Source organism: Neoarius graeffei, chromosome 15 (genome assembly GCF_027579695.1).
Source record: "Neoarius graeffei isolate fNeoGra1 chromosome 15, fNeoGra1.pri, whole genome shotgun sequence".
NCBI classification, from domain to species: Eukaryota; Metazoa; Chordata; class Actinopteri; order Siluriformes; family Ariidae; genus Neoarius; species Neoarius graeffei.
Window position 1 is genome coordinate 59,126,694 of NC_083583.1, and position 22,117 is coordinate 59,148,810.

The 22,117-nt window shown below is 43.4% G+C and overlaps 1 protein-coding gene and 3 non-coding genes across 4 annotated transcripts; 1 reads left to right on the forward strand and 3 right to left on the reverse strand.

Annotated features, from left to right (window-relative positions):
* Positions 1-497: 497 nt before the first annotated feature.
* LOC132899813 (U6 spliceosomal RNA) lies at positions 498-604 on the reverse strand. Its single transcript, XR_009656717.1, has one exon. It is a non-coding gene; the product is annotated as a U6 spliceosomal RNA (small nuclear RNA).
* A 763-nt stretch (positions 605-1,367) lies between these two features.
* Positions 1,368-1,474, forward strand: LOC132899814 (U6 spliceosomal RNA). Its single transcript, XR_009656718.1, has one exon. It is a non-coding gene; the product is annotated as a U6 spliceosomal RNA (small nuclear RNA).
* Positions 1,475-11,889: 10,415 nt separating this feature from the next.
* Positions 11,890-18,517, reverse strand: LOC132898935 (zinc finger BED domain-containing protein 4-like). Its single transcript, XM_060940604.1, has 4 exons — positions 18,509-18,517; positions 18,372-18,393; positions 12,516-12,594; positions 11,890-12,416 (listed from the first exon to the last, which is right to left on the reverse strand). The coding sequence occupies exons 3-4, from the start codon at positions 12,592-12,594 to the stop codon at positions 12,043-12,045; spliced, it is 453 nt and encodes a 150-aa protein (XP_060796587.1). The 5' UTR covers positions 18,372-18,393; positions 18,509-18,517; the 3' UTR covers positions 11,890-12,042.
* On the reverse strand, positions 17,770-17,876 carry LOC132899815 (U6 spliceosomal RNA). The gene has a single exon (XR_009656719.1). It is a non-coding gene; the product is annotated as a U6 spliceosomal RNA (small nuclear RNA).
* Positions 18,518-22,117: the final 3,600 nt, after the last annotated feature.

The window sequence follows — 22,117 nt, forward strand, 5'->3', positions numbered from 1 at the left end:
TGTGGACAGGGCCTGAAAGGATCAAAAACAGCCTTTCAGCCAACGATCCTACATCAGTGTGGATAGGCCTGAAGAATATTACCAGCTACAGGAGACCATCCCCCAACACTGCACTGATCTATCAACTGGCTGACGAGTTGACTGTGTTCTACTGCAGGTTTGACACATTCACACCTCTCCCCCCCTCAGACATTAAAGACCCATTTACACCCCCTGCTGTTCTGCCTCCTCTCTATGCAACTTTGTCGGCTATTGTGAATGGTTCTTGCCAACCAATTTTATGCGCATGCACAATATTACGTCACACTCGAGTTTGGCGAACTCTCCCTTAGTATACCATACTCTATATATTTGCAAACACTAAAATAAAATTGGGCTTTTTTTGTCTTTAAGCAGGTGTCACTAATTATTTTAGGCTCTCCGGAAACCGGCTCTGGTGAGGGTTGGAGTTAGCTTTTCAGGGTTTGGGTTGGTTTTCAGAGTGATTAGAAAAAAAGAAAATATGGTAACGCTTCACGATTTTGCGTGTCATCCTTGCGCAGGGGCCATGCTAATCTTCTCTGTATCGTTCCAATTTTAGTATATGTGCTGCCGTAGCAAGCACAAACACACCACCTGAACAGCCGCTATAAATAATGCGGTTCCTCACAACGTTTCCTGTCCAGGGTGAGCGCAGAAACGCCAAGTTCCTTCAGGAGACTCACAGAACTGACCTGAATCCACACAAACTGTATAGACTTTACAGATATAATAATCCTCCAAATTAACCATTAAACACTTCAAAATTCTACACTTTTTCATTTTGTGTCTCAGACTGCAGAGATCCATGCTGGGAGTATGGAGATTTGAACAGCTGCTGGTGCTCTGATTGGTTCTCTGTGTGGTGATGTCATCAGTCTTTTGCTCTCGTGATCTCTCTCACCCCGCCGTAGCACGATGGCGGCTCATGTGTTGTGGTGTTATTGTTTTCTCCCAGACGCCGAGTCCAAAGTGAACATATGGGGTATGTTTGGAGTCCTGTCTCAGGGAGAACGGGGGTGAGGGGGGGTGAGAGAGAGATCACGAGAACAAAAGACTGATGACATCACCACACAGAGAACCAATCAGAACACCAGCAGCTGTTCAAATCTCCATACTCCCAGTATGGATCTCTGCAGTCTGAGACACAAAATGAAAAAGTGTAGAATTTTGAAGTGTTTAATGGTTAATTTGGAGGATTATTATATCTGTAAAGTCTATACAGTTTGTGTGGATTCAGATCAGTTCTGTGAGTCTCCTGAAGGAACTTGGCGTTTCTGCGCTCACCCTGGACAGGAAACGTTGTGAGGAACCGCATTATTTATAGCGGCTGTTCAGGTGGTGTGTTTGTGCTTGCTACGGCAGCACATATACTAAAATTGGAACGATACAGAGAAGATTAGCATGGCCCCTGCGCAAGGATGACACGCAAAATCGTGAAGCGTTACCATATTTTCTTTTTTTCTAATCGCTCTGAAAACCGACCCATATTAACATATTATGCGCTCTCGTATTTTAATTAGATAGAATTTGATTGAAATGTAACAGTTTTAAAACGTTGCAACACGGTAAATGCGCAAATTCATTACAAAGGGAGATCACATCGAGGCATGTAGTCTACCAGCCAGATATGGGGAAAATATATGATTTTCATCCGTGTTTAAAACACTAGCAACACAACCCTGTCATTACAAGGTTATGAAAATGAATTGAGAATGAATTTAATTTGCAAAAAAGTTAACATATAATAACAGTAAAAATAGGAATGATAGTTATGAACATATGCATTTTAAAGAGATACAACAATTAAGGAGCACAGGTTTTTTTCTAGAAAAATTTAGTATGAGGGCGCTCACCATGGCGAGGGAGCGAAGCGGGGGGGGGAGATGGTGCCGGTTGTCCCCCACCGTGCAAAGCCTTTGAAAAATGCTCCAATGGGACATTCTGAGGCTATCTGAGAGGGAAATTGTAACAAATTGTCAACATTGAAAAAGAAAGAAGTAATCTTCTTCTGCCCCGGACAGTCTTTGGCTTTCTTCCACTTCGTGCTGCGGGATGACATCTTTAAATGCTCAAGTGTCAACAAAAACAACTCGCGAGCTAATACTTCTGTCAAAAGCTCCTGCGCCGGTGGGTGAAAGGTCATTCAGTCTCGAGAAATCTCGCTCTACAAGTCAGCTGACCTTGTATGTAACCCATGTCAAATCTCGCGATAGCAGCCGCGACAAGTAAACAACTAAACAACATGGTGCCTCAGTCTGGAAAACGCCAATTCGGATTGTTTTTGCGCCGTCTGGCGGTGTATCTACTATGATTGGAATATTTTTGGAGCAATTATAACGTATTTGATGATCAGACATGTTGTCACGTAGTGTTGCTGGGATGTTTTCACGGAATAGGTAAGGGGGCGCACGCCGAGAGTAAGAGGGCACAGCGCCCCTGTTCCCCCGTTTAGACGAAAGCCTGGAGCATATCAGGAACAGATAAAGAAGAGGATCCATCTGATTGTGAAGTGCAGTGCTGGCGGCTCAGTCTGCAGCGAGAGGGAGAGAGAGACAGACAGACAGACATTCCTCCCTATCTGTTGGGGTTTCTCCTCCTTCATTCCTGATTTGTGGTGGCGCATTTAGTTTTGCCGGTTGAGCATCGCGAATGAATGAATGAAGCCACAAACTACTGCAGAACCGTTACGGCGTAGAAGAAGAGTTAAAAATCGCCATTACATTTTTTATCTTGCACACCCCCTAGTGGCAGCCTGGGGGTGCGCGCACCACACTTTGGGAAACCCTGGAGTATGGTATACTAAGGGAGAGTTCGCCAAACTCGAGTGTAACATAATATTGCGCATGCGCATAAAATTGGTTGGCAAGAAGCATTCACAATAGCCGACAAAGTTGCATCATCACCTAGTTTTCGTAGCGTTATCGCAGTATGCAAGTTCGTTGCCAACTGATGCTAAGCAAAGATATGCAGCAAAGCTTCTGTACAACAGTGGCACCAAAGTTTTGCCTGATCCTTACGCAGTTACGGACAAATGGGACTCAAATCCAAGCATCTGGCCTGACCTGACCTTCGGCGATATCAGAATCAGAATCACTTTTATTGCCAGGTATGTGAACACACACGAGGAATTTGACTCTGGTTTCACATAGCTCTCTTAGTACAAACAGATAAAAAAAAGCGTAGACAAAAAACTAAACAAAAAGCTATATACGTGTACAGTAGAATCTTTTGGTGCAGAATGGTGCATGGTGCAAGGATGACTTAGTACATATAAATATAAATACACAGTGTGCACAGAATGATGGTATGAGTGTGCAGATATTTCACAGTTGATGTTACTGATATTTGAGTCCGGTTTTAGCTGTTCATCACAGAAACAGCCTGAGGGGAAAAACTGTTCTTGTGTCTGGTTGTTTTTACGTACAGTGATCTGTAGCGTTCTCCAGAGGGGAGAAGTTTAAGCAATTTGTGACCACGGTGTGATGGGTCTGCAGAGATGTTACCTGCCCGTTTCCTGACTCTGGACAGGTACAGGTTTTGGATGGAGGGCAGGCTGACATCAATAATTTTCTCTGCAGACCTTATTGTCCGTTGCTGTCTGTTCTTGTCCTACTTGGTGACCGATCCAAACCAAACAGTGATGGAAGAGCAGAGAACAGACTGACTGATGGCAGAGTAGAATTGTGTCAGCAGCTCCTTAGACAGGTTGAGCTTCCTGAGCTGGCACAGAAAGTACAACCTCTGCTGGGCCTTTTTGATGATGGTGACTGTGTTGGTCTCCCACTTCAGGTCCCGGGAGATTGTGGAGGCCAGAAACCTGAAGGTTTCAACAGCAGTCACAGTGTTGTTGGTGATGGTGATGGGCGGCAGGGTGGGGGGGTCTCCTCCTAAAGTCCACTGTCATCTCCACAGTTTTGAGCGTGTTCAGCTCCAGATTGCTCTGAGCGCACCAACAGAACAGCCGTTCAACCTCTCGTCTGTATGCAGACTCGTCACCGTCTCGGATGAGGCCGATGACCGTTGTGTCGTCTGCAAATTTCAGGAGTTTAACAGACGGGTCTCTTGAAGTGCAGTCGTTGGTGTAAAGGGAGACTAGCAGTGGGGAGAGCACACACCCCTGGGGGGCACCAGTGCTGATAGTCCGGGTGCTGGATGTGATGCTCCCCAGCCTCACCTGCTGCTTCCTGTCAGTCAGGAAGTTTATAATCCACTGATAGGTGGAGGAGGGCACAGTGAGCTGGGTGAGCTTGGTGTGAAGGATATCTGGGACGATGGTGTTGAACACTGAACTGAAGTCTACAAACAGGATCCTGGCGTACGTCCCTGTAGAGTCAAGGTGTTGCAGGATGTAGTGCAGTCCCATATTGATTGCATCATCCGTTGACCTGTTTGCCCGGTAGGCAAACTGCAGGGTATCCAGCAGGGGGTCTGTGATGTCCTTCAGGTGTGACAACACCAGTCTCTCAAAGGACTTCATGACTACAGACGTGAGGGCTACAGGCCTGTAGTCATTCAGTCCTGTGATGGTGGTTTTCTTGGGAACTGGGATTATTGTGGAGCATTTGAAGCATGAGGGGACTTCACACAGCTCCAGGGTAGAGGTCTGCGCGGGTCGGATTTTTCAGTCCCGCCCACGCCCTCATTGTGCAGTCCCGCTCCCGCCCGCGCCCACAAAAAAATTATGATTTCAGTCCCGCCCCCGCCCACAAATCCTGCATGATGCAGACGTTCGCGTTATTTCTCAGGAAAGTTCTTTTCTTGACATAGCGTGATGGTGTCCTGCCCCCTACTTTGAGTGGATTTGAGCATAAATAGCTACAGCTTACATTTGTTATTATTTACCTTGTTTCTGAGTTCAGCATGTAATGTCTATAATAATAACAATTAGTGCTGTTAAGCAATTAAAATATTTAATCATGAATCACATATTTTTATCACATGAGAAACCATTGTAATTCTTTGATTAACATAAAAAAAAAAATTAAGGAGCTTGCTTTGTACCAATAGTGTGCTGTTGTTTTTTTTTTTTAATTGCAAAGCAGAGTTAGTAAGAGAAATAAATAGATTTACTGTTTGAGTTAGTCTACAACTTTAATCAGAGAGACATGTTACACAGTGACGGTAGGCTTGACTCAATGCTATCCCAGAAATCCTTCCTGTAATATGCAAATTTGGCCACCTCTGATTGGACAGCCAAATTTGCATATTACAGGAAGGATTTCTGGGATAGCATTGAGTCAAGCCTACCGTCACTGTGTAACCTGTCTCTCTGATTAGAGTTGTAGACTAACGCAAGCAGTAAATCACTTCACTCATGGTTCTCTTACTAGCTGGCTCGGAACTGCGAATCATTAGAGTGATCAATGGCAAATTTAAGATGCTATTTCTCACTCAATCGGGCAGTCTTACTCTCTCTACAAATTTATGTATCTTAAGATGTTTTTATTAATGCTAAATAAAATATCCAGCACAAATTATATATGATAGGCATAAATTAATAATTTGTAAATTTTATTTCAAACATGTTTTTAGTTAGTGGGACTGCAGCTTATCACTGCCTGTGCTGCATATGGGTACTTCTGGTCCTGCCTGCGCCTGCAATGACCTTTCAAAATTTGCCCCGCGCTGCACTGCTTTGCGGCGAGTCCCGCGGGACTCCTGCGGGAGTGCAGGGCTCTACTCCAGGGATCTATTGAAGATCTGGGTGAAGATGGGGGCCAGCTGATCAGCACAGACCTTCAGACAGGAGGGTGACACACCGTCTGGGCCGGGTGCCTTCCTGAATTTCTGTCTGCGAAAAAGCTGACAAACATCCTCTTCACAGATCTTGAGTGCTGGTGTGGGGTCAGAGGCGAGAGGAGAGAGAACAGCAGGGGGTGTAAATGGGTCTTTAATGTCTGAGGGGGGGAGAAGTGTGAATGTGTCAAATCTGCAGTAGAACACATTCAACTCGTCAGCCAGTTGATGGTTCATTGCAGTGTTGGGGGATGGTCTCCTGTAGCTGGTGATATTCTTCAGGCCTATCCACACTGATGTCGGATCGTTGGCTGAAAGGCTGTTTTTGATCCTTTCAGCGTAGCTCCTCTTAGCTGCTTTCACCTCTTTCGTCAGTGTGTTTCTGGCCTGTTTGTACAGGACTCTGTCCCCACTTCTGTAGGCCTCCTCCTTGGCCTGGCGAAGCTGCCTGAGCTTTGTCAGTGAACCAGGGTTTGTTGTTGTTGTATAAGTGGAAGGTCTTGGTGGGCACACACATATCTTCACAAAGACTGATGTAAGATGTCACAGTATCAGTCAGTTCATGCAGGTCTGAAGCTGCAGCCTCAAAAACACTCCAATCAGTGCAGTCAAAGCAGGCTTGTAGTTCCACTTTGGCCTCATCAGACCATCTCCTCACCGTCTTTACCACAGGCTTAGCAGATTTCAGCTATCCACCGGTATGTGACTGACACGCTTTCAATATACACAAAAGAATCAATGAAAGCCTACAAGTCTCTTGATGCATACAAGTAAGTGTTAATTATTCAGTTGTTTTATTGAAATACTCATTTATCTCATCTCATCATCTCTAGCCGCTTTATCCTGTCCTACAGGGTCGCAGGCAAGCTGGAGCCTATCCCAGCTGACTACGGGCGAAAGGCGGGGTACACCCTGGACAAGTCGCCAGGTCATCACAGGGCTGACACATAGACACAGACAACCATTCACACCCACATTTTATTTTTTATTTTTTTTTATAGGCGTACATAGCCTGTATTTTCCATTCATTTTTTATTATGTTCCAAATAGACTCTAAACAACAACAACAAAAAAATCCAGCAATCATGAATGATACACCCTCATTGTGTAAGCACGTCTTCAACTACAAAACCGACACGGAAACCTGGGTTCGTCATTAAAAAGGCATTCGTCGACTATTTGAGGGATGTTAAGCGCTCTTGCTCGCTCATTCTCAATTGATAAAATGGCCAATCCACAGAGTCTTTCTTGACCCATTGCACTCCTGAGAATTTTTTATCAACTTTAATTTGGAGAAAGAGCGCTCTGCTGTCACAACTGAGATAGGGAGAGTGAGAAAAAGCAAGAAGGCCGTGCACACCTCACTAAATGTAGAAGTTACTGCTGGATGATCTACTACCAGCAACTTGGCCAGGCTAAGCACAGATGTGTGTCTCGCTATCTGCTCCTTGAAACAAGCCCTAAATGACACAAGTTGACCAGGAAAGCTGGAGTCAATATCCCGACTATAGTGATCACACAGTCGACGGGCCACTTCGTATAGCTCCTCGTCCTTGGCATGCTGGAGCGTATTTGGATGAATAGCCTCAAACAAATGAGCAGTCCGATTTAAACTGACAAACCTTTGTGACAGCTGCTGAATGATTACATCAAGGCATGCATAGAACACATTCACCCGAAAATAATGTTCTGCATCGGAAAGCCGACTGTCTTCGCTAAGGTGATCAAAGTGGCGCTTCACTTTTTTCAACCTGGTGGCTACAAATTGCGTTTGACTGCCCCATTTCATAGCCAATGCCAGAGTGGAAGCCTTTGCCTTAGGGGTGTAAATCACTGCCATCATGACGATTCGATTCAGTATCGATTTCTTAAGGCAACGATTCGATTATTTTCGATACTTAAGAATGCCCCACGATTCGATTCGATTCAATCCGATTCGATTAATTGGTTCGATTTTTTTTTTTTTACTTTACAGGCTAGGCTATATTTCAAAATTTAAATAAATCAACAGAAGCTGTAATATCATCAAATATTTTATTTGAGAAAGAATAGCAAATAACAAAAGTAACAAAGTAGTGCTCCACCTAGGCCTACTGTACACCTCATTCACCAAAAAATGCACCTGTCTTAGCTATAGATACTGAAGGGCCTTTCTTAAGCCTTACATGAAAAAAGTATTTCACAAAATCAGTGCAATGACCGCAAAAGTGCACTACCAGAGAAATGTAACAAAAACATAGGTCTATACTTGCACTTAGTGCGCCGACAAATTAGACGTGTTTCCACAGTATCTAAGTTCACATCGACAGTCTTTACATATAGCCACATCCCTTACCAATTGTCCCTTCTCTTTGCGGAAACCGAAATACTTCCATACGAACGACTTAAAACTTTGAGGAGTGTGTAAGTCAGTTTTTTTCTCCGCCATAACAAAGTGTCTGCCCCGACTGTTTATGAGAGTGTGTGTGTGCCCGCTGAAAGAGGGTAGAGAAGCGAAGTAGGAGGTGGAGACAAAGTAAGGTTAGCGCCACCCGCAGCGCGGGAGTCAGAATTACGCCTTAGAGCAGATGACTAAAAATAGACAGGAGGTAAAATACATACAAGGATCGATTCTCTTGTGGACGTGTCGATGCATTGGATCGTCAACTGTAGGATCGATGCATCGATATGTATCGATTATTATTTACACCACTACTTTGCCTCATCAAACTGCTCCCTGTACTCCTGTAGAGTTCGTACAGCTTTCTGCAATAATGCAGACGCTTTGAGGAGATCAATGGTCTTCTCCTGCAGTAACTTTGAGATGGCATTAGTGCATGGCACTAATTGGAAATCACAAAATGGGCTCAGGAATATTTCCAGAGAACATTATCTGTGAACACAATTCACCGTGCCATCCGCCGTTGCCAGCTAAAACTCTATAGTTCAAAGAAGAAGCCGTATCTAAACATGATCCAGAAGCGCAGACGTCTTCTCTGGGCCAAGGCTCATTTAAAATGGACTGTGGCAAAGTGGAAAACTGTTCTGTGGTCAGACGAATCAAAATTTGAAGTTCTTTATGGAAATCAGGGACGCCGTGTCATTCGGACTAAAGAGGAGAAGGACGACCCAAGTTGTTATCAGCACTCAATTCAGAAGCCTGCATCTCTGATGGTATGGGGTTGCATTAGTGCGTGTGGCATGGGCAGCTTACACATCTGGAAAGACACCATCAACGCTGAAAGGTATATCCAGGTTCTAGAGCAACATATGCTCCCATCCAGACGACGTCTCTTTCAGGGAAGACCTTGCATTTTCCAACATGACAATGCCAAACCACATACAGTACTGCATCAGTTACAGCATCATGGCTGCACAGAAGAAGGGTCCGGGCCTGCAGTCCAGATCTTTCACCCATAGAAAACATTTGGCGCATCATAAAACAGAAGATACGACAAAAAAGACCTTTAAGACAGTTGAGCAACTAGAATCCTACATTAGACAAGAATGGGTTAACATTCCTATCCCTGAACTAGAGCAACTTGTCTCCTCAGTCCCCAGACGTTTACAGACTGTTGTAAAGAGAAAAGGGGATGTCTCACAGTGGTAAACATGGCCTTGTCCCAACTTTTTTGAGATGTGTTGTTGTCATGAAATTTAAAATCACCTAATTTTTCTCTTTAAATGATACATTTTCTCAGTTTATACATTTGATATGTCATCTATGTTCTGTTCTGAATAAAATATGGAATTTTGAAACTTCCACATCATTGCATTCCATTTTTACTTACAATTTGTACTTTTTCCCAACTTTTTTGGAATCGGGTTTGTACATCAATATCCTGATAGTGATCAGTTAAATAAGACCTGAGCCAGGAGAGGGCCGTTCCCTTAACTCCCACAACATTTTCTAGTCTATCCAGAAGAATGGAATGATCAGTGGTATCAAATGCTGCACTAAGGTCAAGCAACACAAGCAGCGAGACACAGCCCTGATCAGACGCCAACAGTAGGTCATTTACTACTTTAACCAGAGCTGTCTCTGTGCTATGATGAGGTCTAAATCCTGACTGATACATTGCTGGATGTTATTCCTATGTAAATATGAGCATAACTGCTGGGCCACAGCTTTTTCAAGGATCTTGGAGATAAAGGGGAGGTTTGATATTGGCCGATAATTGGGCAGCTGACAGGGACCAAGGTCAGGTTTTTTAATCAGGGGTTTGATAACTGCTAGTTTAAAGGATTTGGGTACATAGCCAATCCTAAGAGAAGAATTGATTATTTTTAGAAGCAGTTCAATTACTTCAGGTATTATCTGTTTGAATAGACGTGTAGGTAAGGGATCTAGTACACAAGTTGAGGCTTTTGATGCCGAGATTAGTGAAAGTAATTCAGTTTCTCTAAGGGGAGTAAAACATTCTAATTGCTGATCTGATACAGTTATATTGTTAACTACAGGGTCACTTACATTGTCTGACCTTAAATTAGTAGTTTGAATTTTTTGTCGGATATTCTCAATTTTGTCATTAAAAAAATTCATGAAGTCGTTGCTACTACATACTACAGGTGTGCATGTGTCTATAGTGGACTTATTCCTGGTTAATTTTGCTACAGTATTAAATAGGAATCTAGGATTATTTTTGTTATCTTCTGTTAGGGAGGAGAAATATGTTGATCTAGCAGCACTAAAAGCTTTTCTATACTTCAGGAAGCTCTCCTTCCATGCTAATTTGAACACTACCAATTTTGTTTGATGCCATTTATGTTCCAATTTTCGAGTGGCCTGTTTTAAAGTGCGAGTGTCATCATTATACCAGGGTGCTAATTTTTTGTCTCTGACCATTTTCCATTTAAGAGGAGCTACATTATCTAAAGTATGGCGGAACGTTGACTCTAAGCATTCAGCTGCCTGATCAAGTTCTGCAGGGGCTGACAGTGACCCAATCAAAGCTGATAACTCTGGGAGATCATTTATAAAGCTCTGTGCAGTAGTTGACGTGAATGTACATTTAATACAGTAGCGTAGTGAGGTGCATATATTATTACTTAGACATATTTTGAATGAGATGAGATAATGATCTGAGATAACTTCAGACTGTGGAAGTGTGACTATATTTTCTACGTTTAACCCAAGTGTTAGTATTAGATCGAGGGTGTGACCACCATTATGGGTCGGTCCTGTGACATTCTAATTAATCCCTACTGAATCTAAAATGGACAGAAACAGTTTTCAAAGGGTCTTCTGGGTTATCGAAGTGAATATTAAAATCTCCGACAACTAAAGCTTTGTCGAAGTAAATAACAAGATCTGAGATAAAATCTGCAAATTCAGAAAGAAACTCAGAATATGTCCCCGGGGGCCTGTAAGTAATAAGTAACGGAATTAACTGGGTAGACCTATTTTTCAGGGCGGCACGTTGGTGTAGCGGTTAGCGCTGTCGCCTCACAGCAAGAAGGCTCGAGCCCCGTGGCCGGCGAGGGCCTTTCTGTGTGGAGTTTGCATGTTCTCCGCGTGGGTTTCCTCCGGGTGCTCCGGTTTCCCCCACAGTCCAAAGACATGCAGGTTAGGTTAACTGGTGACTCTAAATTGACCGTGAGTGTGAATGTGAGTGTGAATGGTTGTCTGTGTCGATGTGTCAGCTAGGGATGTAATGATTCGAATCATGATTCGTGGTTGCCGATACGATTCAAGGACGATTTTGGTTCATTTAGAACGATACGATCCGAAACGATTCAGTGACTTGAAAAAGATTCAGTAACTTTTTAGCCAAAAATGAAACCAGTGTGACTGAAATAAATACCTGGATACTGGACAGTGCAGGTGAAGTTTTCTAGATTCCTGTTGTTTCTTGGAAGGGAATCAGGTATAATTATGGATATAAACAAACAAGTAAACAACAATTAGTGGCAAATGCATTGACATTTTATTTGAATTAAGTGCAACCAACACTTTAGGTTGAAAAAAAAAAAACTTCTAAAACTTTTTGTTTTTCCAACACAAAAGTATTACAATATTATCAAATATATATATATATATATATATATATATATATATATATATATATATATATATATATATATATATATAAAATAAAGTGCAACCAATTTTTTTAGGTTGAATTAATAACAGTAGGTTTACCTGTTGTTTTTTTTAACATAGAAATAATAAATACAATTTTAAAATAAAACAAAGTGCAACCAACATTTTTTTTAACACAGAAATAATACAAATACAACATCAAAAATAGTGCTGCTACTACTAAACAAACAGCAGTACACTAATTTTTAACAAAAGAAGAGGTGTTACCAACGACTCTTAAATGAACGTACAGATTTTTTTTTCAAAAAGATTAACTGATCAACATGATCTGGCCGCAGAACACTCCTCTGCGCATTCACGATGTCGCCAGCAGCACTAAAAACTCGCTGTGCTGGCACACTGGTGCCTGGAATACGCAGGTACCGTTTAGCAAGGGTTGAAAGTAGAGGTAGCTCTTTCTCCTGAGATCTCCACCACTTCATGGCATTTTCAGTCAAAGGCAACGCATCTTTTGCTCGGTACCTTATCACCTCTGCTCTGGCTGTCTCGCTTGTGGATTTTCTTTCTCTTTGGGTGAAGGAATCGCCAAACAGTGCATCTAAGGCTTTCTTCTTACAAGGAGGTGACTCATTTGGAGCTACAATATAAGAAATGTATTTCAAAATATAGTCATGTTTCTCATATCTCATTAATACAAAACAACAACAATCTTTTGTTGGTATCACATGAAACACACCTGTGGTCTCTTCATTGAATCCTGACAGCTTTGTGCTTGAGCCGCCCTCGTCTTCCTCCTGATTTCCCATTGCTTGCATCTATGGATGTAAGAATGTGTGAACTGTTAACATTTCTGCTCTGTAAGACTGCACACAGGAATTTAGAGGAAGCTAAAGAACAGATGAGATTTGAGAGAGGACAAATGAAAGGGGAGAAGAAAACAGACCAGAGGAAAGAGGAGGGGAGGAGAGACGAAAGAGGAGAGAAGAGTTACCGTATTTTCTGGACTATAGAGCGCACCTGTATATAAGCCGCATCCGCTCTATTTAAAAAAAAAAAATTTTAAAAAAGATATACAAGCCGCACCGGGCTATAAGCCGCAGATATCTATGTTGAAAAATTAGATATTTACTGCATGTACAGAACGATTTTGTACTGTAAATGTACATGTATGTACCTGAACAGATTCTTTCCGAACAGTGCCTTTTAACACGGCAGCAACTTTGCTGATTAAAACGGAACAGAACCAAGAGAAAATAACCGGTATTTATTTACCTTCATTTCTCCTGTGTTTGAAACCACAAGTCACTTTAATCATCTTCGCTGGATTTGAAAATAATTACCAGTTAGTAATTTGTCGTGCGTGTTCTATCTGCTAAAGATCTGATAATTCTTCTTTGCATTGATTTTTCGTCTATCTTATTTTTGATTCTACTTCCGGTTAGAGCGCCCCTAGCGGTGGAAGAAAAATCCACAGAATAGCCGCACCTTTGTATAAGCCGCATGGTTCAAAACCTAGGAAAAAAGTAGCGGCTTATAGTCCAGAAAATACGGTACCTGGTGGGACACTTCTGCCTCAGTAACCAGTTTTGCGTAGGCCTGTTCTCGGTCCTCTTTTTCCAGGTAGGGCAGTTCTTTAAATCGTGGGTCCAACGCTGATGCTGTTTAAAGAACAAGAATATTTAATTCATTGCATTATTAAATTAAGTTGACCTGACATTGCAAGTGATGACCACCTCCTCATACACAGAATATTCAGAAGATTAAACTCTAGTATGTTTTTTGGGAGCAGCTCCGTGTTTACTTGCGAACCGAGCACACGTGTACGGACTTTGGTCGTGAGAGGTTGTGTAAAATGTCTGAAAGCGATAGCGATTTTGAAGTAGAAACTCTCCAAATTGAATATCGAGAGGTGAAAACATATATGTATGAACCTCTGGCCATTGTGAAGCAATCGGTGACTGTGGCTCACTGGTTTGACCGCGCGGCCTCGGAATCGGACAGCGACACGGCCGACTCTGATCGCAGTGACCCTGGACCTCAACAAGACTCGCGCCCAAATGATTTATCCTGGTAGTTATGATAAATTCCTACTTTTGTTGTAATATTAAATAAGAGCCCTTTTGAAGAATAATTAAAGCGCCCTCCCTAGTGGATATAGGGAACGATTACCTGACAGTGCGCCGGTAGGCCACATTAACCTGCCATCTGCGGCATTATACTATTTATAGCCGACTCTAAGCGAGGAAACATCCCTTTGTCTCATTTCAACAATGATTGTACAGGATCCCTCAGGATTCTTGACTTGTCAATTGCGAGCAAAAGTAAAAATGTTTACCTCCAATCTTCTCCTTTTTCCTTGAGCGTTGCTGCTCCGTTTCTTCTTTGACTTCTTGATTTTGTTTCACGCGCACAATCCACTCTCTCCGCCTCGTCTCCTCTTCCGGAAAAAAACACCCCTCTGGCTTCACGCGCATAACTCACTTGCTCCGCCTCGTCTCCTTTTTCGGCAAAAGCCAACCCTCTCGCTTCGCCTCTTCTCCTTTTTCGGAAAAAAGCCAACCCTCTCGCTCCGCCTCTTCTCCTTTTTTGGAAAAAGCCAACCTTCTCGCTCTGCCTCTTCTCCTTTTTCGGAAAAAGCCAACCCTCTCGCTCCGCCTCTTCTCCTTTTTCGGAAGAAAGCCAACCCTCTCACTCTGTCTCTTCTCCTTTTTCAGAAAAAAGAAAACCCTCTTGCTCCGCCTCTTCTCCTTTTTCAGAAGAAGTCAACCCTCTCGCTCCACCTCTTCTCCTTTTTCGGAAGAAAGCCAACCCTCTCGCTCCGCCTCTTCTCCTTTTTCGGAAAAAGCCAACTCTCTCGCTCCCCCTCTTCTCCTGTCTCGGAAAAAGGTAAAAACTTCTTCCTGAACCGGTCTCATTGTTACAGTTCACTGCACAACAATAAGGCATGGGGGTTTTTCTTTGGAAACTCCTGAACACGCGTCTGCACTCAAGCTGAATGGCAATGTAAGTAACCGGAAGTGGACTCAACTCAAGCGGTTTGTTTGGCTTGAATGACGTCACGCGCCGAGTGGTCATGAAAATAGCTGAACAGAAATTCAAAAATTGCCTCTGAGCTTTAAGCGTTCTTTTTCGCCAAGCCATGTCTCCTTCCCGCCAGCGAGTGGCCTAGTGGGTAGTGTGTCCGCCGCTCTATTAGGAGATCGTGAGTTGTGGTCGGGTCATACCAAAGACCATCATAAAAATGGTGTGTGCTGCACTACAGATGTGAGTGGGGAATCAGCCCCCTTGCTGTAACCCATTCGGATTCCCTAAATGTCTTTTAAACTCAGTTCTCACACAACAGTGCCATTGTTTTTCATCATTTTAAACCCTTTTATATCTTTAATTCATTTTTTATTTTTTCTTGTCCATAACATCTGGAATGTTGACACCTGGAATGTCTGTGTGCTTAGTCTGTTCGTCTGTGTTTATTTTATTTTCATTTTTTGGAATGCCTGTGTGCTTATGGACCCTTTTCAGTCACGTGACCTTCGTAAACGCGACCGCCATTTTGGACATGTAGTGGACTTCGGCTCAAATCGGTTTGAATGCGAGGAAGGCGACAAACATAAAAGAAAAAGGAGCGAGATGCAGAAAACTGTATTTACTAGTTTACTGTAATTATGATCTGGCAGCTATTTACACCGGATCCAGTGTAAATAGCTGCCAGAGCCAACGTCCGGCCGGGCCGCGAGCGCGCGTGCGCTGGCTCCGCGGCCGCCGGCCCCGGCCGGGCCGTGAGCGCGCGCGCTCCGGAACCTCGGACGTTGGCTCCGGCGGCTATTTACACTGGATCCGGTGTAAATAGCTGCCAGATCATAATTACAGTAAACTAGAATGGAATGTTAACAGCAATGTAATGCCTTTTCTGGCTAATTTTATTCGTCTTACCTCCAACAAAGTGGTCACTACACAAGCGTTGGTATGCCGCTATCCATCTTCTCCGTCGGTCAGCATCTACCGGGATCCGATAAAATGATAACCCTTGCCTTGTTTGTTGATGGTTACTACATCCAGGTGCACAACAACATAGTGGCATGATGGAAGCCTTGCTGAAAATAAACACTTTCTTTGCTGCCGTTCCTCAATGTTGGCTGTGGTAAACTACTGGTAGTACATGTCCAAAATGGCGGCCGCGTTTGTCGTGACGTGACGTGAAAAGGGTCCATATGTGTTAATATTGCATGTTCTATGTGTATGTTATGTGTATTGAAACTTTTTATTTGCTGCCACCTTGGCCAGGACTCCCTGGAAGAAGAGATAATGTATCTCAATGGGACATTCCTGGTAAAATAAAGGATAAATAAATAAATAAATAAATAAATAGGCGAGAGGCCGAGGGCTACGGAGGTTGGCGCCGCCCTGTGCACCACATGGCATGGGAAGGGACCTTGACCCATATCTTTGTCCTGTATATGGTTGTGGTCACAACAGTGACCGTGGCACGTTTCAATTTTTTAGAATTCCGTCTGTGATTCGGAAAGAGGGTGAGGAAACTCTGAGGCATAGTATGGAGAGGAGATGAGGGGATCAGGAAACTTTGTCCATTGACCATTTTGTCCAAAAGTTAAAACATTCCGTCCAAAGCCTTTTTCATATGCACTATCAATATTTTATATTTCAGGTATGGGGTGGCATGGTGGTGTAGTGGTTAGCGCTGTCGCCTCACAGCAAGAAGGTCCGGGTTCGAGCCCTGCGGCCGGCGAGGGCCTTTCTGTGTGGAGTTTGCATGTTTTTCCCCGTGTCCGTGTGGGTTTCCTCCGGGTGCTCCGGTTTCCCCCACAGGCCAAAGACATGCAGGTTAGGTTAACTGGTGACTCTAAATTGACCGTAGGTGTGAATGTGAATGGTTGTCTGTGTCTATGTGTCAGCCCTGTGATGACCTGGCGACTTGTCCAGGGTGTACCCCGCCTTTCGCCCGTAGTCAGCTGGGATAGGCTCCAGCTTGCCTGCGACCCTGTAGAACAGGATAAAGCGGCTAGAGATGATGCGATAAATGAGTATTTCAATAAAATAACTGAATAATTAACACTTACTTGTATGCATCAAGAGACTTGTAGGCTTTCATTGATTCTTTTGTGTATATTGAAAGCGTGTCAGTCACATACAGGTGGATAGCTGAAATCTGCTAAGCCTGTGGTAAAGACGGTGAGGAGATGGTCCGATGAGGCCAAAGTGGAACTACAAGCCTGCTTTGACTGCACTGATTGGAGTGTTTTTGAGGCTGCAGCTTCAGACCTGCATGAACTGACTGATAGCGTGACATCTTACATCAGTCTTTGTGAGGATATGTGTGTGCCCACCAAGACCTTCCGCACATACAACATCAACAAACCCTGGTTCACTGCAAAGCTCAGACAGCTTCGCCAGGCCAAGGAGGAGGCCTACAGAAGTGGGGACAGAGTCCTGTACAAACAGGCCAGAAACACACTGACGAAAGAGGTGAAAGCAGCTAAGAGGAGCTACGCAGAAAGGATCAAAAACAGCCTTTCAGCCAACGATCTGACATCAGTGTGGATAGGCCTGAAGAATATCACCAGCTACAGGAGACCATCCCCCAACACTGCACTGATCTATCAACTGGCTGACGAGTTGACTGTGTTCTACTGCAGGTTTGACACATTCACACCTCTCCCCCCTCAGACATTAAAGACCCATTTACACCCCCTGCTGTTCTGCCTCCTCTCTATGCAACTTTTTCAGCTATTGTGAATGGTTCTTGCCAACCAATTATATGCGCATGCGCAATATTACGTCACACTCGAGTTTGGCGAACTCTCCCTTAGTATACCATACTCTATATATTTGCAAACACTAAAATAAAATTGGGCTTTTTTTGTCTTTAAGCAGGTGTCACTAATTATTTTAGGCTCTCCGGAAACTGGCTCTGGTGAGGGTTGGAGTTAGCTTTTCGGGGTTTGGGTTGGTTTTCAGAGCGATTAGAAAAAAAGAAAATATGGTAACGCTTCACGATTTTGCGTGTCATCCTTGCGCAGGGGCCATGCTAATCTTCTCTGTATCGTTCCAATTTTAGTATATGTGCTGCCGTAGCAAGCACAAACACACCACCTGAACAGCCGCTATAAATAATGCGGTTCCTCACAACGTTTCCTGTCCAGGGTGAGCGCGGAAACGCCAAGTTCCTTCAGGAGACTCACAGAACTGATCTGAATCCACACAAACTGTATAGACTTTACAGATATAATAATCCTCCAAATTAACCATTAAACACTTCAAAATTCTACACTTTTTCATTTTGTGTCTCAGACTGCAGAGATCCATGCTGGGAGTATGGAGATTTGAGCAGCTACTGGTGCTCTGATTGGTTCTCTGTGTGGTGATGTCATCAGTCTTTTTTTTCTTTCTTTTTTTTTGTTATTCGTATACAATACAATTATACAAAACAATGACAATACAACTACACAAAAAAACAGAATTCAAACACAACACCGAATATAAAGTTGAGTGCAAAACCAAAATTAACAGTGAGGAATAATGTGTATATGGAGATGTCCGTGTGTGTGTGTGTATAAAAGGAGTAGTACTGACTTACTGTTGGACCGGGGAGATGGAGGCTAGATCACAGAGAAGGAGGGTTACAAAGGAAATGCGTAATATTATCTTTATGTAGGATAATAATAAGAGAAATAAGAATAGGGATAAGAATAAGAAAAAATTTGGTTAACTGACTGATTATAAGGATTGCCTGGGCACCCAAGTATGACCACGGTGTCGTCCTGCCCCCACACAAGATATACCACAATGAGACGGCAGAGGGAAGGCCCTGCGTGCTAACCAGCACACGGCCCTTGGCCCAGGGCCCCCAGTACCTCCGCCCCACGACTCACCACACCTCAACTCCAGACCATCACGCAACATGCCATATTTGTCCTATATAAGAATGTAAGTGGCTATATTGTGGGCTTTCTCTAATGTATTGCATTAAAAGAAGTGTGCGCTCAGGGTGAGTCTCTGCCCAGATTTCGCCCTGCACGCTACAACAACCCTGCGTACTCATGGAAATATGCCTCCTCTAAATTGTGTAAGCATTAAAAGAAGCGAGGCCTGCAGTGAAACACCTGCAGAGGCATCTGCATGCACGCCTCGCTTGCCCTAGTGTATTTGTTGATCTTGTTATTGGTACATGTATGATGTATGCAAACTAAGATGTAGTGCATTTAAAAGAGAATAAGGCGTGTTGCGTATTGCCAGGAAGAGGTATGTGTGCGCACAAAGGGCTAGTGCGCGGCGGGGGCCAATAACCCACGAATACCCCACAGCACCGACCAACACCGGTCCCATGTGGCAACCTGACAGGACTGGGCCGCCCGAGCCACCCATGGGGCCGAGGCAGAACAGGGATGAGTGAAGTAGAGAGCGGTAGAGAGAAAGAGAAATGAGGAAAGGAGAGGGAAAAAAAATTGTCATCAGTGTTTTGTTCTCGTGATCTCTCTCTCTCTCTCTCTCACACACACCCCCCCCCCGTTCTCTCTGAGACAGGACTCCAAACATACCGCATATGTTCAGTTTGGACTCGGCATCGGGGAGAGAACAATAACACCACAACACATGAGCCGCCATCTTGTTTCTCTTCTTTCTCGTCAGGAGGTTGTGGTGCTGTAGTCTGCCTTTAGTGGGCCAAGATGAACATCAACACACTCCTGTACTTTTAAAACATTGAACCAAACCACCACGAATTCCTTCTGAATTAGACCTAGCAAACAAACAAACAGACAAACAAATAAATAAGCTGTGGCACAGCAATTATGCTCATATTTACATAGGAATAACATCCATGAAATGTATCAGTCAGGGTTTAGACCTCATCATAGCACAGAGACAGCTCTGGTTAAAGTAGTAAACGACCTACTGTTGGCGTCTGATCAGGGCTGTGTCTCGCTGCTTGTGTTGCTTGACCTTAGTGCAGCATTTGATACCATTGATCATTCCATTCTCCTGGATAGACTAGAAAATGTGGGAGTTAAGGGAACGGCCTTCTCCTGGCTCAGCTCTTATTTAACTGATCGCTATCAGTATGTTGATGTGAATGGTGATTCTTCTAGACATACTGAGGTAAAGTTTGGTGTTCCACAAGGTTCTGTCTTGGGTCCACTGCTTTTTTCTTTATATATGTTACCTCTGGGTGATATTATTCGTAAACATTGTATTAGTTTCCACTGTTATGCTGATGACACACAGTTGCATGTTTCTGCAAAACCTGATGAGAGACACCAGATTAATAGAATTGAGGAATGCGTGAAGGACATTAGACACTGCGTGCTTATTAATTTCCTTCTGCTTAACTCTGACAAGGCAGAAGTACTTGTACTAGGACCACGTGCAACTAGAAGTAAGTTTTCTGATTACACAGTAACTCTGGATGGCCTTTCTTTCATTCGAAACTCATATTGATAACATTACCCAGATAGTTTTCTTTCATCTCAGAAATATTGCTAAGATAAGAAAATGCAATGAGAAATACTGTGGTTCTTCACAACGTTTCCTGAGCTCTCCAGAGTTTATATACAACTCAGTGGTTTTATGTGCACAATCACCTTCCCTATAAGAAAAACAACAGGATATTAGTATTTTTCCATCTTAATCCTATATTTGCGAAAAATAAAATAAAATTTGGTCTTTTTGTCTTTAAGTAGGTGTCAATTATTTTAGACTCTCTGGGGACCGGCTTTGGTTAGGGTTATGAAAAAGAGAAAAAATATGGTAACGCTTCACCACCATCATCATCATCATCGCCACCACTCATCATTCACCACCACCACTCATCATTCACCACCACCATCATCATTCACTTCCATCATCATCATCAACACCATCATCATCTTCATCACCACCACCATCATCAATCATCATCATTTACCACCACCATCATCAATCAGAATCAGAAACACTTTTATTGCCAGGTATGTGAACACACACGAGGAATTTGACTCTGGTTCCACTTAGCTTTCATAGTACAACACAGATAAAAGCGTATACACAAAACAAACAAACAAAACAAAGGACTGGTGCAATCATAGGGAATACAGAGAGAGTCTAACTGCAGTGATCTTCAGGGGAAGATTGTTGCCCCAGCAACGTACTTGACCAAGGCAGTGCTGGCTGAGAGAGCCGAAGATAGGATTGGAATTTGTTTAGACTCGAACGGGCAGACATGACTCTTTTGCAGACTACCCCGCTCGTCCGTTCTGGTCACTATCAATCAATCATCATCATTCACCATCACCACCACCATCATCATCTTCATCACCACCACCATCATCATCACCACCACTCATCATCATTCACCACTACCATCATCATCATTCACCACCATTACCACCACTCATCATCATTCACCACCACCATCATCAATAATCATCATCTTCATCACCATCACCATCAATCACCACCATCACCGCCACCACCATCACCGCCACCACCACCATCATCATCACCACCACTCATCATCATTCACCACCACCACCATCATCATCACCATCACTCATCATCATTCACCACCATCATTACCAATCATCATCATTCACCACCACCATCATCATTCAAGTCAAGTTTATTTGTATAGTGCTTTTAACAATAAGCATTGTCGCAAAGCAGCTTTACAGAATTTTAACGACTTAAAACACGAGCTAATTTTACCCCTAATCTATCCCCAATGAGCAAGCCTATGGTGACGGTGGCAAGGAAAAAACTCCCTCAGATGACAGGAGGAAGAAACCTCGAGAGGAACCAGACTCAAAAGGGAACCCATCCTCATTTGGGCAACAACAGACAACATGACTATAACATTAACAGTTTTAACATGAAGTCAGTTTCGTTGATGTTATAAACTCTTCATTGATGGAAACTTGAGTGCAAAACTGTTCATGACAACTGCAGTCCTAAAGTTAGCAAGTCAACTCTAGTCCTCAGCCATAAAAGCATTACTGTAAGAGTCCAGAGCGTCCTCCAGGTGTGACTTTCAACTGTCCATGGGACCGTTCTCCACAGGAGCAATGCAATGAGACTCCAACCAGACACAGGGCACCAGGATGGATCAGGCAGGTCCGAGGAGCAGAAGAGGTCAGCATCTCGATCCCAGGACTGACATGTAACTCAGAGGGACAGATTTGTGGGAGAGAGAGAGAGAGAGAGAGAGAGAGAGAGAAAACACAGGTTGTTAGGTATGCCCAATGTCACCTGAATAAGTAGGGACAGCCTGCACCTTTTGATCTAAGTAGGCATGGTGGGTCATAAAGGACCAGAAGTTCACTCAGGTACTGTGGTGCGAGACCATTCAGT

What these genes read in the sequence shown, in the direction of transcription:
- LOC132898935 (XM_060940604.1), bottom strand. Translation starts at nt 12,594, where the DNA reads ATGCAAGCAATGGGAAATCAGGAGGAAGACGAGGGCGGCTCAAGCACA. An exon ending in ATTCAATGAAGAGACCACAG is followed by an intron (nt 12,417 to 12,515) that starts GTGTGTTTCATG and finishes CTTATATTGTAG; the next exon opens with CTCCAAATGAGTCACCTCCT.